Source organism: Antennarius striatus, chromosome 8 (assembly GCF_040054535.1).
Source record: "Antennarius striatus isolate MH-2024 chromosome 8, ASM4005453v1, whole genome shotgun sequence".
In the NCBI taxonomy this organism is placed as follows: domain Eukaryota; kingdom Metazoa; phylum Chordata; class Actinopteri; order Lophiiformes; family Antennariidae; genus Antennarius; species Antennarius striatus.
In genome coordinates this window covers 3,545,725-3,562,506 of record NC_090783.1, presented here as the reverse complement: position 1 = coordinate 3,562,506, position 16,782 = coordinate 3,545,725, and the positions used below count along the sequence as shown (strand labels likewise).

Below are 16,782 nucleotides of genomic sequence, written 5' to 3'. Positions count from 1 at the left end.
TATAAAAAGTAGATCCACATCCTGCTCAGATAAAAATCTACTTTTACATTCATGGATGAAAAACTTTTTCTCTGCAGTGAGCCGCCTTCATTCTATCGCTCTTTGTTTTAAAGGAACCTCCCGAAGAACCAAGTTGTTTGGAACCTTCCCAGGAAACTACGTGAAGCAGCTATAATGATGATTCCAGAGCCCCGCCCACAGCACAGGAAGTGAAATTGCCTCGTTCTGTGTTTGCGCTGACCAGACTCACACAGACAGAACATATAACTCTAATGGGAGACTCGTATGAAAGGTTTTTTTATTCTTGCCTTTTTAATCTTTATTTTTCTACCACAGAGGAACCCAAACTCCTTTGTGCTCCGTCGAACGACCTCAAATCATGTTGTCCTGAAACACATCACTAAGCAAATATTTAAATGATCCTAATGGAGGATGTTTGAGACATATTGACACCGGTGTATTTGCTGTTTTAGACCTAATATGTTAGATTTAAACGATAAAGATTCTAGAAACCACAATGTCTTTTCAACTCAAGCTTTCACATTAGGATTAATGCACTTTAACAAAACTTTTAAGTACATGTCATGTTTGTTTTATCTTCGATCTCACTTCATATCGTTCACACGAGAAGTAAATCTAAACCGCAGGGGCTTCAAGTTCAGGTTGTTGTTTGAACAGTATATGCAAAGAAGTATCGACGACCTTTTAGGTATTATATTCATTCGAGGAAGAGTCACACCGTCACAAGAAGGTTTCAGCAGGTACGGAAGGACGTTGCTGTTTTTAACGCCAGCAGCAAACACACATTTGAAGAATCTTTGTTTTATTGTAAAGTCTCGTGGTCTTTGAGCGCTAATAACACAATATGGGCTACAATTATGAGTCACTTGATGTTTTATGTTGAATTATTTATGTTTGATTCAGAATGTCATAGCATTTTATTGAAAACTTCAGTTGTGGAACTGCAGGTTTTTTTTGTGGGGGGGGCGGTTTCAATGAGGCGCTCACTGTTTCATGTCGTTTTATCAGTAGGAGTTCTTGATGCACAGTGGATGTGACTTCTGTTTTTATTTCTCATTTCAATGTGTTTCATATAGAATAGACATTAATTACAAAAACGAATTTTGAAGCACCTTAAGATCTATTTTATTTTATCATTCACATCTCGTCACCCCCACCCCCCATCACCCAGCTGGTGTGAGAACACGTCTGTGTGTGTTTGTGTGTGTGTGTGTCTGGTGTTTCGGTTGTTTTTTTTGTTTTGTTTTTTAAAGCATTTTGTATGAAAGCTGTAAAATGTCCAACATCCACTCGCTTTATAAAGTCAGCTGTTTCTCACCCACCATCACGTTTGGTTTCTTGTCCTTCTTTCTTAACGTTTCACATCAGCGGTGCTTATTCACGCTTTTTTAAAGGTTATTATTAACCTTTTTCCTGTTGTTTTAACAATCGGTGACATATTCAAAGTTAATGTAGGTAGAGTGAGTCGAGTTGGTGATTACTCACACATTTAATAGCCATGTACCGTTCATGTAAGCCTCTTCTGTGATGCAAAAAAAGCTCGCTAGATATATCCAGTTCATGGAAGTGTGCACAAAGTCTGACCACAACCTCTAGCCTGCCTTCGTTAGTAGGAACAGATCTGAGTTGAATTTGACTCCTGCTGTGTTTATACGTATGAAAATGTACATCTTATTGTGTTATTTGTGTCCAGAACAAATACACATTCTTCGACCTGTTTATTTCTACAGGATCCAAGAATTGGTAGATGGTTTTATGGAGCTGTATTGCTAATAAAATTCAGCTGGTAGATGAAATATTTCGTATAGTTTTCTTTTATCTACCATTTATACAAGAAAAAAGTAGCACTACTCAATTTTCTATTTCACGCCATCTTTCTCAGAAAAACAAGAGATGTAACACAGTTTCCACATGGTGGCAGTAAAGAGCGGTTTTGAATGTATGAAGATTAAATGCCTTTAGTGAAAAATTTTGAATTCAAAGACAACTGTTTGTAGAAATAGATTTATTTTAGTTTTTAATGATTCACATAAATTTCAATAGAGAGACTATTTTAAAAATACTTCAACTTACCTATGTGTGGGAGATTCATAGATACATCCCTGCAGAAACTAACAATGAATGAATCCGTCTTTGAATCAGTCAGAGTTCTACTTTCACCGACTTTTGTTAACACAATAAATCCATGCTGAGGTCCTTTACTCCCAAATAACAGATGACATACTCCAGTAAATCTAAATGTAGAAATATGAAGGTGTGACAAGAGTGATGATGTGATGAGCCGGATCATTAACAAGCTCCTGGGTGAGAGTCCTGGTTTCCATCCAGATCAATAGTGGCTGGAATGTTCCTGTGGGATGTCCAGGGCCTCAGTGCGGAGCTGCGCCTCCAGACCAAATAAGGAGAGGAGCAGCAAGACCCGTCAAACAGAGCGAGAGGAGGACAGCCAGACTTCAAGCTGCCACGGGATGAGAAGTGGTGATGGGGGGTGGGGGTGGGGGGGGTATGACATCCTCTGTTTATAACTGTGATGCGAGTTGGACGACTCAGTTTCGCAGCAACACGTGATTTTAGGTGAAATATTAGAGAAACAAGTAGTAAAACAGCGAATAAATAAGAAAAAAAGTAGGAAAAAACAAGGCTTGATGAAACAGCCTGAGAGCCAGTTCCCAAAATCCGACCAATTACTTCACTCCTGGGGTGGTGTCTGTCCATTCTCCACCCCCCCTGCACCCGCCCACATGGTTCAAAATCTCTATCACTTTGATATTCCTTTGCTGTTGAACTTGGTTGGCTGCGGTGCTGTTGCTGTCCATCCTGTTGTTCTCTAACAGCAGAGGCAGGCTTTAAAGGGTCATGCCGAACAATGTGGTTCTGGATGGTCCGGCCCCCTGGGGGTTTCGCCTGACGGGAGGAAAGGACTTCAGCCAGCCCCTCACCATCTCCAGGGTGAGTCACAGGATATCTCTATTATAAGAACAGAAGAAACCCGGGAAAGGATCCACATCTAGACTATAAATCTTCTGAAAACAGTCCTTTTACTCTTGTTTAAGTCAAACTTAGGGATCGAGGACAGTTTGGTGTAACATCACTCAATTGTTTTTCTGAAATGAGAATAGTTCAGTCCAGAACAGACATTGTTTGTATTTCCAGGAGGGTTAATTCTAGAAAGCGTCTGTCTGGGCTGACTGGTATGAGCTCTGCACCTGTGCCTCAGCAAATGGAGGAGGCTTAGACACAAATAACAGCTTACATCATCCCCTGACAAATGAACTCAGGAATATATTATTGAATGGATTTCAGAGGAATCTCTGTACAGCGAGCTTACAATAGCGTTGAGTAGAACCTCGGTGAATGAAAAGAGTGAGGATGAGAACGAAAGGGAGGATAGATTTGAAAGTGGAGCTGTTTTCAAATCTGTTTGAGTCCACAGATGTGAATACAAGAATATTAGGACAAATTTGTGGCAGAATTGACCAAACAGAAAACTTGCTGTCTCCTGCAGAGCTGCTTTAATTGTGGAATATGATCAAACTTCATTAACACACGTGTTACCAGAAAAACAGCTGGACTGTAATCTGGAATTCCTGGAAATACGCTAAATATTGCTAAATTGTTGTTGTTGTTGTTTATATATGGGTAATCTGTCATCTTTCTGAAAGCATTTTTTTTTCTGGGAATTACTACGCAAATGAAAAGCAATCACGACTAAAAATCCAACCAATAGAAGGCCGTCTGCACTGAGCAGCAGCAAGATAAATACGTCATGGGGTTCAGACACAGGTGGTGGTGGTGGCTGATGACTCTGTTGAGAGTAATGAGAGCTTCTGTGCATCAGTTTAACCTCTCAGTTATAAAAGCCTAAATCTGAAGCAACAGCACTTCCATTTAAGGCTTGGAGACATTTCACCTCTCATCTAAGAGGCATCTTCAGTTCCTACTGACTGATGGGAAGTTTTAGATATCTAGACTCTTGTGAGGTCGTTATGGTCACATGATCTCAGTTGACCCACCCAGCCCAGCACTATTAGGGGTCTGTAGTGTTGCTGAGGAGGACACAGCTGGTTTGTTTGGAGCATCATGTGAGTCCTTATCATTAGTATCACTTTCGCTTGATTCAAAGTGTCTGGAACAATCTGTCTTTGCTTTGTCATCTATTTTATTTGTTAAAATACAAACATGCAAAAAAATACAAAAAAAAAAGGACACAATGGATTCATCATTTTATATTTGCATTTCCAGGGTTTGGACATTTGTCTGCGGTATGCCGTGGGATCAGATGCGAGGAGACTCGGTAATCCTGCTCTGATGGGGTTATGCATGTCTATATTTAGAGAACTACCTCAGGAATGACTAAAAGTATAGCTGGGTCTCCAAACCGCCGGCTCTGTCCAATAACCTCACACCTGTTGTGTTAGTGGACACTCAGTGCTTCATATGAGAGCAGTGATGAGAGACTGGGACGGAATGGAGGCGAGGGAGAGATGGAGGAGTCGGGGAAGGAAAACGATACGGAAGAAGTACTAGAATAAAACCGTGTCCTAGAAAATGTTGGTGTAAGAGGGAGGTATAAAAAAAAATAAAGAATGCTGAAGCTCTGATGTACCTGATACCTCACCCTCTGAGACGAATGGAAGGAGTTGAACTATAATGAACCCTGGTGATTTGTTTAACAGTGTCTCCCTTCACGGCCATATTTGGTCAGGAATATCCTCCTGCTTGTGTCCTGCCGGTTCCCAGCTGGGTGAGGAAAGTAAACATAAGTGATTGTCATCTTTTTTTTCTTTTTTTTTTCTGAATGAATTAAAGTCCAAGATCCCTTTATGAAATGATGATGGCACTAGAAGTTTGTGTAAAGAGTGAAACACTGTCTTGCTGAAGGTCTGGAGGATCTTTGTCAGGTTTGAGAACATGACCCTGGTGATTATCAGGGTTATGATAGCTTGAGCCAAAATTGTAAGCCTATAACAAAACGTCAACATAATAGACACAGGCAAGGGAAAATCCAAGGAATTGCATTGTGGGTAACTTGTTTTAATATTAGATTTTTACTTTAATCTGTCATCATTCCCTGTTGAGAATAAATAATTATATGAATTAAGAGTTCTTGGACTCTCAATGAATGTGGGATAATTTGTGTAAACCAACTTCTGGGCAAAATATTCTACAACCCATTGGTGTTGTGTAACTTTTATTTGGCAATAGACATTAAAATTAATTTGTTTGTTCTGTTAAAAATAGTTGCTTGTTGCCAAATTAGAGTCAAATCAACTCTAATTTGGAAAGTAACACCAAAACAATGAGCTAAAAGACGACAAAGCGGTCTTGCAGGGCCAACAACAAATAGCTAATACGAATCATTGTTGATTCACAAATTTTATGCATGCAGCTTTCATGATATCCAGGATTCTATTTTCATTTGAATTGACAGGATTCCAAGTCAGATTTTGGATAGAGTGTTATTTCTTCCAATGAATAAGCACCCATAATAACATATAATAATCAAATAATCTATGCCAGATCCCAAGAAGAAATGAAAGAAGCATAGTTTTCCCTTCTTTGGTTTTGGAGATTTACATGCGTGTGGATCAGTCGAAGAAGAAAAAGAGGAGGTTAAAAAGACACGACTCAAGAGCGTTGAGGGTAAAGGGAGAGAAATGAGGACCAAACAAAAGCTGGAAAAAAAGACTTCAAACATGAACAGAAAGAAAAATAGTTAAGCAAACATTCAGGCAACACAACAGTAAAGCAAACAGTCAGCCAGCAGCCGTCCAACAAATGCTCCTGTGTAAAGTACAGCTACCCCTTTGGTAGCATGAGACATCAACGCGTTCATCCAAAGTTATTTATAGGCAGATAACCTAATTCAAGTTTCAATGCAACATCCCAGCGTCGCTGAGTTTCCTGTGTCTGAAACGCGATACGGTTTATAGCATAGGTCACGGCGTGTGAGAGGGATCGCTCTGTTTGGGGCTGGAGGTATTCTTTCTGACCTTCATGCCTTTTTGGGTAATTTTCTTTAAACTTCGACACATCCAGGGCAGCAGGGCACATATTCCATCTGGTTGACGTCACAATTTTATCTCTGTGAAACGTGATGGACGGATACATAGCTGTATTGTCTCAAAAAACATTTTGGAACATTTTGGCCTCTTAGCCGAGTCTGTTTCCTATTTCACACGAGTATTTAGGCCAGGTGAGACTCAGAGAATGGAGGAAAAAAGAGAAAAAGATTAAAGCTGTGATTACAGCTGGGCAGGATTGGAGTTGATTTTCTGGATTAACAGATGAAGTGCCAGTGATGAAGAACAGACCAGAATGTTTCACATGGCTGCCCCCCTACCCCCAAGCCCCCATTGGAATGGGATTTATAAAGAGACAGAAAGCAAAACATATTCAAGGACAATTTTTTTAATAAAAATAATACATGCACCGCTTTCCAAAATAAATATCCAGTTCTTTAAACCGCCCCTTTCAGAATTAAAGCACGCCACTGTTGAATGAAACATGGACTGTTTCTGCGACACATTGACGTCATCATCCCCAAGCATCACACTCATCTCCGACTCCCTTACAGATCACACCTGGCAGTAAAGCCTCCATAGCCAACTTGTGTCCCGGTGATGTCATCCTGGCCATCGAGGGCGTCCCGGCTACAAGCATGCTGCACTGCGAAGCCCAGAACAAGATAAAAGAAGCCACCTATAAGCTCTGTCTCACTGTCCAAAGGTTAGACAGAAAGCATGCACACAATCAGACGGGCGGTGGCAACAACTGCTTGATATAATGACATTTAATGCATTAGCTTAGCAACAATTGCCAGGTCTATAAAGGTTGGATTATTCTGCTTTTACAGTTGTTGGGTCAGGGTTGCGGTCGCCTTTATTTTAGCTTGAAGTATCTTTCAGTCAGAGGTCAGGTATTCTGACTGGATCTGTGTTTCATTCGCAGAAACGAGTCAAAACTGTGGTCGCCGCGTGTCGTGGAGGAAGGTCGAGCTCACCCGTACAAAATCAACCTGGAAGCAGAACCACAGGTCGGTAAGAATCACGTTTCTTCAAGTTGCGCTCGTTTTTTAAGTCACCCGATCGCTTTAAATCGTCTCCCCCTCGCAGGAGTACAAACACATCGGCGTAGCTCACAATCGGAAAGCTCAGCCGTTCATCGCGGCGGCGAACATCGACGACACGCATCAGGTGGTCAGCGCGTCCTATAACACACCCATAGGCCTCTACTCCTCCGGCAACATCCAGGACGCCATGGAGGGTCAGATCCGAGGCCTGGTTCACCAGAAGCCTGTGAGGTGATGCTTCTCACTCTGTCCGCAGCTTTAATACGACAGTCACGCTCAAAGAGCTGCACCAGCTAACAGCATGGGAGTCCAAACGCACCGATTATATCGTTAGTCGCTCTGGGAATAGCCACACAGATCAACTTTTGATTATGTTGGTTTGTCAGTCGGACAAACAATCCTCAGCTGTGCGTGTCTGGAATCGTGACATCGCATTTTCGTCATGTTCCTGTGGATCTGCTATTGATACGAGTGGATCGGCAGTCGCTATTTATCACGTTGTTATTTATAGAACAGCCTCGCAGCTGGGCTTCAGGAGGGTTTTTGGATGAGAAGGATAAAGAAAAATTACATTTCATGCTTCGTTTGCCTTAAATAAACTCTGAAAACAGCTGATCTTTATTTCTAATAGTTTAACACACGATAAACACACACACACACACACACACAAACACAGCAGCTCCCTTGGGCCAAACATTATTTCCAACCAATAAAAAGATCTATGAAAAGCAGTCGGTTTCCACTCTTTCTGGATGTGTCGTGGTTATAACGCTTCATAAGTCTACTTAAGGTTCTTTGCCTCCATGATTTCTCTCTGCTTTACATTTGCTGCTGTTCATGAGTTGCCCCTGGGACTGGGTTTGTTTGGTTTATGCGGCGGTATCAGGTGGAGTCCGGGGGCTTAATACAGGCATGGATGCATGTGCAGTATGTCCAGCATGTTAGCCTTCGGTCGTGGCTATCAGGCTATCTGATACAGGGAGGGGGGGGGGGGGTAGAGCCAACAGGAACCAGAGTTTGAACAACCGCAGCTCAATATTGTGCTTTAAATGGAAAAATCAAATATGTAGATTCAGTTGGGATGGAATCAAAGAGCAGATTGGATAAATAATGCTCCTGTTGTGTTTATATCCTGACTGGATATGCTGTTGTGTGTTTGGTTGTGCGTGTCTGTGTGTGTGTGTGTGTGTGTGTGTGTGTGTGTGTGTGTGTGTGTGTCTGAACACACACCACTCAGCCCCAGGACTCTGAAGAGCATTGAGGATTCTGACGTCTACCAGATGTTGCAGAAAGACCAGGAGGAACCTCAAGCTCCTCGCCAGTCCGGCTCCTTCAAAGCGCTGCAGGAATTTATCGACAGCGACGGTGAATGTCTCTGAATATTGACATTTTCCTTTTTCCTGTCGTGCTTGTTTTGTTTTGTTTTTTTAGTTATTGCACTATTGGATAATTGAATTTTAATGTGCTACATTCTGCAGCGATTACACATCGGGCACATGGTTGCATTTAGAGCTGTGTGATTAAACGCTGCAGCAACAGCGTTGGTTGACAGGCAGCTCTCCCTGAAGTGACCTTTATTTACCTTAAATACACAAATTAGGAACATTTTAGTTGGAAAAAATCCAAAGTTATTTGAATTGTTGACAATAAATTTACATTACAGCTGAGATAAAGTAACTCCAGTAATATCTGTCCTTTATGATCAGAGAAAACAAAAATAGAACACAACAACTGCTTTTTAAAAAAAAAATGCACTCACTTAGAGATCATCAAACCCACGAGGAGGTTTAGAGGGTCAGAGACGTGTGAGTGTTTTCATGTGATCTTTGTGCTCCGGTCACGCTGACGTGCGGTGGGTTGTTGTGTTGAGTGGAATCTCTCTCCCGTGTGGGCAGGCACTCGTCCCATCGGGACCAGGACAGTAAAAGCTCCCACCAACAAACCGCATCCGCCCACAGGAAACCTGCAGAAGCTGCCCGTCTGCGACAAGTGTGGGAACGGGATTGTGTAAGTGTTCAGAGCTTTAATGAAGCGACACAAAGACAAGACAGAGACAACATCAACAACAGAAAATTGATTAATATTTATTATAATGGGAGCTCAAATAAGATGTATTTAATAAATGGGGCATTTAAAAAAGGGAAAGAATGAACTGATTTCATTTTTAGTAGTCAATACATGCAAGATGTTATGACAATAATCTAAATTTGACATTCAATGTATGAATTTGGTTGATAATGTGTTGCAAGGAGAGAGATGTTGTTTATTATTTTTAGAAGCCAATGGCTTCTACCCATCAACCCAATTTTTTCTTTTCGGATGTCGTTGTTGATGTTACAAAGCTGATGAAATCTGTTGTAATAACATCTGGAAAGAAAAATAATAATTAACTGAATACATTTTTTAAAAATTAAATCAATAATTATCTTACTTGTTTTTAAAATACTTCAGTGAGAGTTTTGTTTTATATATATATATATATATATATATATATATATATATATATATATATATATATATATATATATATTTAAACAATATTTTAATATAAAATATTGACAATCTTTAAAAAAAAATTGTAAAAATTAAAAAAATAAATCAATCAAAGAAAAGGTTTTTTGATAAACATATAATATAATTGTGAGAATAATCCTCTTATTTTTATAAAGTCTTTACTCACTAATTGTCATCACTTCTGTGCCACAGTGGGACGGTGGTGAAGGCGCGAGACAAATTCCGTCATCCCGACTGCTTCGTGTGCTCCGACTGTGACGTCAGCCTCAAACAGAAGGGCTACTTCTTCGTGGAGGGACAGCTGTACTGCGAGACCCACGCACGCGCCAGGATGAGACCGGTGGAGGGACATGACCTCGTCACGACCTTTCCGACAGCGTAGATCCGGCCTTTGCGAACACACACACGCACAGGCACACACACACACACACACACACACACACTCACACACATCGGTCACCTATTCTTCATCTGCTTAACGTGTTTATATTTCAACACACTTTCCTCTATTTGGTAGCATGACTTCAAATCAATTGTCAATCAATATCTTTCCAATAAAGACATTTATTCATCCTGCACGGCCTTTGCGTGTGGAGTGTTTGAATGACAACATCACATAAAAGAAAACGTCTTATTATACTAAATTCTTAACATCAGCTATTGGTAAATAAATAAAGATTCAAACCCAAACTTCGACCATTGGAAGAAGTAACCGCGTTGAGCCAGCAGGGGGCGCTCGAGTAGATGAAAACATGTCAGAAACAAACTGGATTGGCACCTGTATGTAATGGTTGTCATGGTAACAGGGTCAAACAATCGTGACACTTCTGTCCTGGAGGACTGTTTGGGATCTCTGGTGCTGTCTAGTTTTTTCTTTAACGATTCAGTCTGGGCCCATATTTTCAGGATTATTGATTAGGTTATTAAATATTCAACCAGTGAGTTGGTGTGAGGCGTCACTCCTGCACTCAAACAGTCCGATTATTTCCCAGCTAGGAACTGCAGCTTCAACGGTCATGAATATTCACTGACATTCTTTTTTTGTTTTTTTTTGACGTTTTCCCTAGGATATAACTTTTTTTACGAGCCAGAGTTAAATATGTTAAATATAATTGTCTGCACGTGTTTGTGATTCTATTGAATTTGTTCCCAATAATTCATGCATCTTTAACATTAACAGAAATTTTTGAAAAAAGTACGTTAGCAGGACGAGCAGAAAATTTTTTAAAAGCTCAATCCAACAAATGTTGAATTATGTGCCTATCAGTGATCTTCTCAGCATCACATCCTCATAAATATAACAGCAGCAGCATCCCATTCAGACGTGCTGCAACGACTAAAGAGCCACCATTAACAAGGAGGAGTCCACATGCTATAAATTAACCATCTGTGATTAATATGCTGTCATTCTGCGTTTCCTCCTCTTCATCAATTCACTATATCTACTGTATTATATAAAAGCAGACAAAGCAGACAGACAGGAGGATGGATGAGAGTGCTCTCTCTGAAATGAAGTCCAGAAGACACAGGGACAAAAAAAGAAAAGGGCAAATCGGAATCGAATTAGCTTTAGAACTATTGTTCATGGAGTAGATGAGCGAGTCTCCTCTGGAGGGCACAGTTAACGGCAGCTGCTCTTTGCCATCGGCCACTGAGAGTAACGATTATTGATTAATGCTGAACACACCATGAATAGGTTCCCACCCATGGAGATGCAAGAGATAATCTACGGGACCCACGGCTCCTCACGTACGCACAAAATGAATAAGTGGAGACCTGCGTCGACAGGAAGGGCCCTTCAGGAGCTGAGTGACTGGGAGACGCTGGCTGGGAACAAAAGAGGAGGAGGAGGAGGAGATGAGGAAGAGGAGGTGGAGGAGCTCCTCTGGTTTATTTCAGTTCCACTCCAGCAAACATCTACAGCTGCGATTCCCAAATCCTCACAATTTAAATGTCATTTTCATGATTGCACATTATTTATTTACATATTCATGCGTGTACTTTCTTTTTATTTATATTTTAGCTATAAGTGATTAAACCCACATCTAAATCTCATCTGCGCTCTTGTTGAAATTCATGGATCTGCTTCTTTGTAATTGACTTTAATGAGTTCATTTGGTAGAACCTAATCACAGAGCATAATGTAAAATTCTAATTTAGCATCACTAATTAGGGGTGCAAACAAACCAACGAACAAACGAACAAACAAACAAACACCACGGGGGATGGAATAAAAGCCACCTGAGGATTTGTAAGCGTAATATGATGTATCCTGAATAATTAAACCCTTTGCAACAGCTGAGTTGTTTGTTGATGGGCTTTTTTTTTTAAATTTCATTTGACATACACCAACTTTAATTTCATTTGATCCATTTATTCGGTAAAATCTCCAATTGCTACTTCATTTCCTTGTGATTATACATAAAAGAGGCAACAACAGCATGAAAAAGCAGCTCCTGCTTGCTGCCTGGTGTTATTTGTTTTTTTTTTATTCCTGTGAGTTCTCTTCCTCCTCTTCCTCTTCCTCCAGATTTTCTGATTATCAGCTCCTGTCTGTTTCCCATTAAACTTCATGCGTTCGTCACGTCTGCAACGCTCACCTGAGACTTCGCAGCTTTTTTTAGTCGCACATGCATCAGAATTAGTGTCTCATCAATGATGTATACAGATGATATGTCAATAATAACCACCGACCGGCCATAAACAAGCTGTATGATGCATTATGCGGAGACATTCAATAAATAAATACATCATTTTCAGTGGTGGAATAAAGTGATTTGATGTTCAGCCTGCCTGGAGGAGATATGGAGCTTAAAAATTCTGCTGCTGTAAAATGTTTTCACGCCACAGATCAATTGGGATTGGCTTTTTTGTTCAAACTTTAAAACCGCACAGAAGGAAATCACTGATTTCCTCGCCAGAAGGGAGGTAATAATTATAATACACTTTGGTAAAAGGCTAATTAGATATGAGCCTTTTTTTTTGGAGGAATGCTACCAGGTAGCACAGTCACGATTTTGCCATTTTCATATTCAGCTGCTTCCCTCGGAATATAAAAAAAAAGTTGATTAAATATTGGATGGAGGAAACCTGAAGTTTTAATGTCAGAGAAAAAAAAAGGGAAACAGGGTGTTTGGAATTTAATCACCCTGTGTTAGCTGATGGCTTTGTTTTAATTTCTCCCAGTAGAAGAACAATTACATTGAAAATTGAAAATGATTTATTAGAATTTACCACAAATGAAGGTGATTATAAAGTATGCATGAAGCATCATCCTATCACACGTGTAGCGATTAAGGGATAAAAGAGATGCATACATTAGACTGTATTTCATCCCTGTTGTACATGGAGCTGCATTATGCAGCCTCATAATGATGCTATAGAATGACGCTAGTGCCTGTGAGCAGGCATACAATTCTTATAGAACATATAGGTGTTATTTCAGACTTTATAAGGCCCTGGTCAACCTAAAACTATAAGATAGGACATTCTGTGTATAATCCAACCGTTCCGAAGGCCCTGAAGAAGACTTAGATTCTGCAGCTTGGACCAATAAGGAATCAGTGCTGCCAGAAATTTATGTTGGAAATATTAGTCTAAAATTACATAAGTTGTACATTCAAGGCACTCTGAAGGCAATATTTGAGTCATATAATTTATTACATCAAGTTTCAAAAATCCAAAGTATTTAAAAGTGGAATTTTTATCATAGTTTGACATGAGAGGAATCTACTGGTAATGGAACTTGGGGGTTTGGAACTTCCTGGTCACAAACCCCCACTTTGAGGCATCCACAATCCAAATGTAGATTTCACTTTTTCCTCGTAGGATCACGGATCAACATTACGACTTATACATACGACGACTTGCAATCCAGACAGCTCCTGTTTTTGTCTCTTTGCGTCTTTCTTCCCGGGGGGCGTCGCGACCTTGAACAGAAGAGTTGGTAGCACCGACACACGGACAGAAAGGCCGTCCTGTAGTTGTTGTTCATCCACCCGTAGAGGATGGGGTTGACGAAGGTGGAGCACATGGCCACGATGTGGAACGCGGTGAAAAGCAGCTTGAAATCTTTCATGTACAGCACGCTGCTGTCGATGTCGACCGCCAGCTGGAAGGCGTGGAAAGGCAACCAGCTGACGGCGAAGACCACCACCATAGTCAGCAGCATCTTGGTGGTCTTCTTCCTGCGCCGATGGCGGTCATTTCGACCTCCGCACATCTTCTTCAGTTTATTCCAGATGCGGATGTAGGCCACAGAGGTGATGACCAGGGGGAGGCCGTACTGAACCAGAAGCGCCGATACGCTGTAGATGCTTCCGTTCATGCTACTTCCTGGCCACCTCTCGGCGCACACCTCGATAGACTGGTCCGGCGAGAGGTCGACCGTCCCGTATTCTCTAAAGATGGCGAGCGGGCTGGCCAGCAGGGCGCTGACGGCCCACGTGATGGCGATGACCACGGCGCACATGTCTTTGGACATCTTGGACTCCATGTGGTAGACGATGCTGCGGTGGCGGTCCAGGGCGATGATGTTCATGGTGACGGTGGAAACGTGCACCGCCATTCCTTGAGCGAAGGGAAGAATGAAACACAACGCCCGGCCGAACTTCCACTCGCCGTACAGAGTGTAGACGAGGGTGAAAGGCAAGCACAGCGTGTTGACCAGCAGGTCGGCCACGGCTAAGTTCACAATGAAGAAATTGGTAACGGTTCGTAGATTTTTAAACTTATACACGACGTAGATCACCAGGGAGTTTCCGGTGACTCCAAACACTATGATTGTGCTATAAGCGAGGATGAGGACGACTTGAACTCCTAACAGTTTGGTGCTGTCGTCCAGCTTCATGAAGTTCTCCTCCATCTGGGCTGTAGGTGCGCAACAGTTGGAGGATTTTGGTTCCAAATGTGAATCTTCCACTCCAGTCATGTTTAGTTGAACCGATGTATCCATGGCCAGCATTCCCCATACGTCACTCTGTCAAAAAAAACAGCAAACAAGATACAGAACATGGTGCAATTTTTTTTTTTCCCCAAGCGTGTGAAAATGTATTTCATCAGTGCAGGAATAATTTCTGCTGAGTGTTTTCCAGCATAATTGTACATTCTGAGATTTAATTTCCTGCTAACCGTCTGGCTTAATAACAAATAAAGAACAAATGAGCTTTGAAAGATATTAAGTGCTTTTCCCCATGAAACTAAAATTAAACATGGCAGCACATTTTGGAATTGGGAAATGGGAGTCTAGTTAAAATAAGATAAATGTAGCAGCGATGCTTATTGGAGACATGGATCTGTTTCAAAGATGTTAGATGTAACCTAGTGGATCGTTTTCTGATCCATCCCTCTATTATCCGATAATTCACATACAGTATCCACGAGTTCTTCTGTCAGTCACCAGTTTATTCCAAGCATAAAAAGGATCCAGAAGGGGGAAAAACTCGGGATGATGAATGCATTTTTATGATCCCTCCTCTTATATTCAAATAACAGAAGCAGCTCAGAGTGAGGATTGACATCCTGCCGACAATTCCTAAATGACTTTATGAGTACTGTAACCTTACAGGCTGCCATCCGCTCAGTCAGGTGACTTTAATTGATAAACAGGTTATTAATCAATAAAACTGTATTATAACAAGAAGGGAAAAAAACCTGACATGGATCGATATATAAGCAAAATCATGAACTTTTCTTTCAATTGTCCGGATCGGAAGATGAAACTAAACACCAGCACGTTTCTTTTTCACTCACCTCAATCTGCAGGGTACAATTTCCACAGTCCAGCGGTTGTTTCTGCCTCCAGCTGACTTTAGTGACAGCTTCTGGCATCTTTTCCTCTCGTTTCTGTGACACCCAGTTACCTGAGACCACATGAAACACTTGTGCGCGGACGGACGGAGCGACGGTCGTTCAGGAGGAGCGACGTGCGCGCATCTGCCGGTGCGCACCGCCGCCGTTTGGCACTGAGGGCGCAGTGAGGCTGGAGAGACGCACGGAGGAGAGGAAGGAAGCGCGTTCTTAACCCATCATCATCATCATCATCATCCTCAAATCGAGTCTCTTCATCAGCGACGGAATGACAAACGACATGCCTCCTCCTACCTGCACTAAATATTTAAATATGTTTCATGTCATGTTGATGAAATGTTTCCAACAAAAAACAATCAATAACCTGTTTTCTTTTCTTCTTCTTTTTAATGTTTTTACTTAAAATCTCTGCTCAGATCAATCCTGCCGTGGAAAAGCGTGGAAAGCCGGGATGTTTGGTGTGAATGTGTGTATGTGTGTGTGTGATCCGGAAATCATGAGAAAGATGATGATTAAATGCAAAACTAATGGAGACAATCCTCAACCAGTTAAAAAAAAGAAAGAAAGAAAGAAAGAAGGACACAAACTACTTCAAACTCAAGTGGGAATAAAAAAGGTTTGGATGTCACAGCAGAGTGGAGACCCAGAGAGCGTCGAGCTGAAGGCAAATGAATCATCCAAACCCATAAATCAGTTCTATCTGTGCGCTCTGCGTAATGTCACGGCTGGAGTTCATCCCAGCACGAACAGGGCGAGAGGTCCACTATCACAGCACCAACACTTACATGAAGTTCAGAGGCCCTATAATCTGAACTCAACCATTTAAAAAATAAATAAATACATTTTTGTCATCCAATAAAACTCTGCTTTTCCAGCATTTTTCACAGAGGTCATTGACTCAGTGCAGAATGAAGTAACTGACCCTAAACTGCTGCACTGGTAATAGAGCTCAGAATTTAATTATAACTGTTATAAAGCAAGACACCATGTGGTCATTGGAAATTGAATTACTGTCATGCAGCATCCTTGGAAAAAGCTCACGTCTACCTCAATGCAACCACAGGTGGTGAAATAATGAGACAAGAGGCTGTGAGAAGACACTGGATGAGAGATTCCCCACTGATCTCTTGTTTTAATATGATCTTCTGCACACGAAATATTCTTACAGAACCGTGAGGGAGTGTTTCAAGGTCTTCATAATCATGTCTACCTGATGTTTATGCGCTCCACTTTCTGCACAACTCTTCTTTTCTTTGCAAATGTATTCCTTCATTTTCATCTGTTGTGGTTCTTTAATGAAATCTCTGCAGATTCGATGCCTTCTGTGATGCATTATAAACCTAAATGCATTAATACCAACACATACA

The 16,782-nt window shown here is 41.2% G+C and overlaps 3 protein-coding genes across 16 annotated transcripts in view; 2 read left to right on the top strand and 1 right to left on the bottom strand.

The window, feature by feature from the left end:
- LOC137599633 (sorbin and SH3 domain-containing protein 2-like) overlaps positions 1-1,348 on the top strand; it is a 33,529-nt gene extending 32,181 nt beyond the window's left edge. For all 14 annotated transcript variants that reach the window (XM_068320579.1, XM_068320587.1, XM_068320585.1 and 11 more), the window contains one exon: positions 114-1,348. In XM_068320579.1, coding sequence (XP_068176680.1) covers positions 114-175 — 62 coding nt within the window. In that variant the 3' untranslated portion in view covers positions 176-1,348. The remainder of the gene's footprint in view (positions 1-113) is intronic.
- Positions 1,349-2,782: 1,434 nt separating this feature from the next.
- Positions 2,783-10,183, top strand: LOC137600531 (PDZ and LIM domain protein 3-like). The gene is made up of 7 exons (XM_068322205.1): positions 2,783-2,970; positions 6,599-6,750; positions 6,973-7,057; positions 7,137-7,324; positions 8,331-8,458; positions 8,989-9,100; positions 9,800-10,183. The coding sequence occupies exons 1-7, from the start codon at positions 2,878-2,880 to the stop codon at positions 9,987-9,989; spliced, it is 948 nt and encodes a 315-aa protein (XP_068178306.1). The 5' UTR covers positions 2,783-2,877; the 3' UTR covers positions 9,990-10,183.
- Positions 10,184-13,457: 3,274 nt separating this feature from the next.
- On the bottom strand, positions 13,458-14,561 carry npy2r (neuropeptide Y receptor Y2). The gene has a single exon (XM_068321105.1). It carries the CDS (start codon positions 14,559-14,561, stop codon positions 13,458-13,460), a length of 1,104 nt encoding a protein of 367 aa, XP_068177206.1.
- Between the last annotated feature and the right edge of the window lie 2,221 nt (positions 14,562-16,782).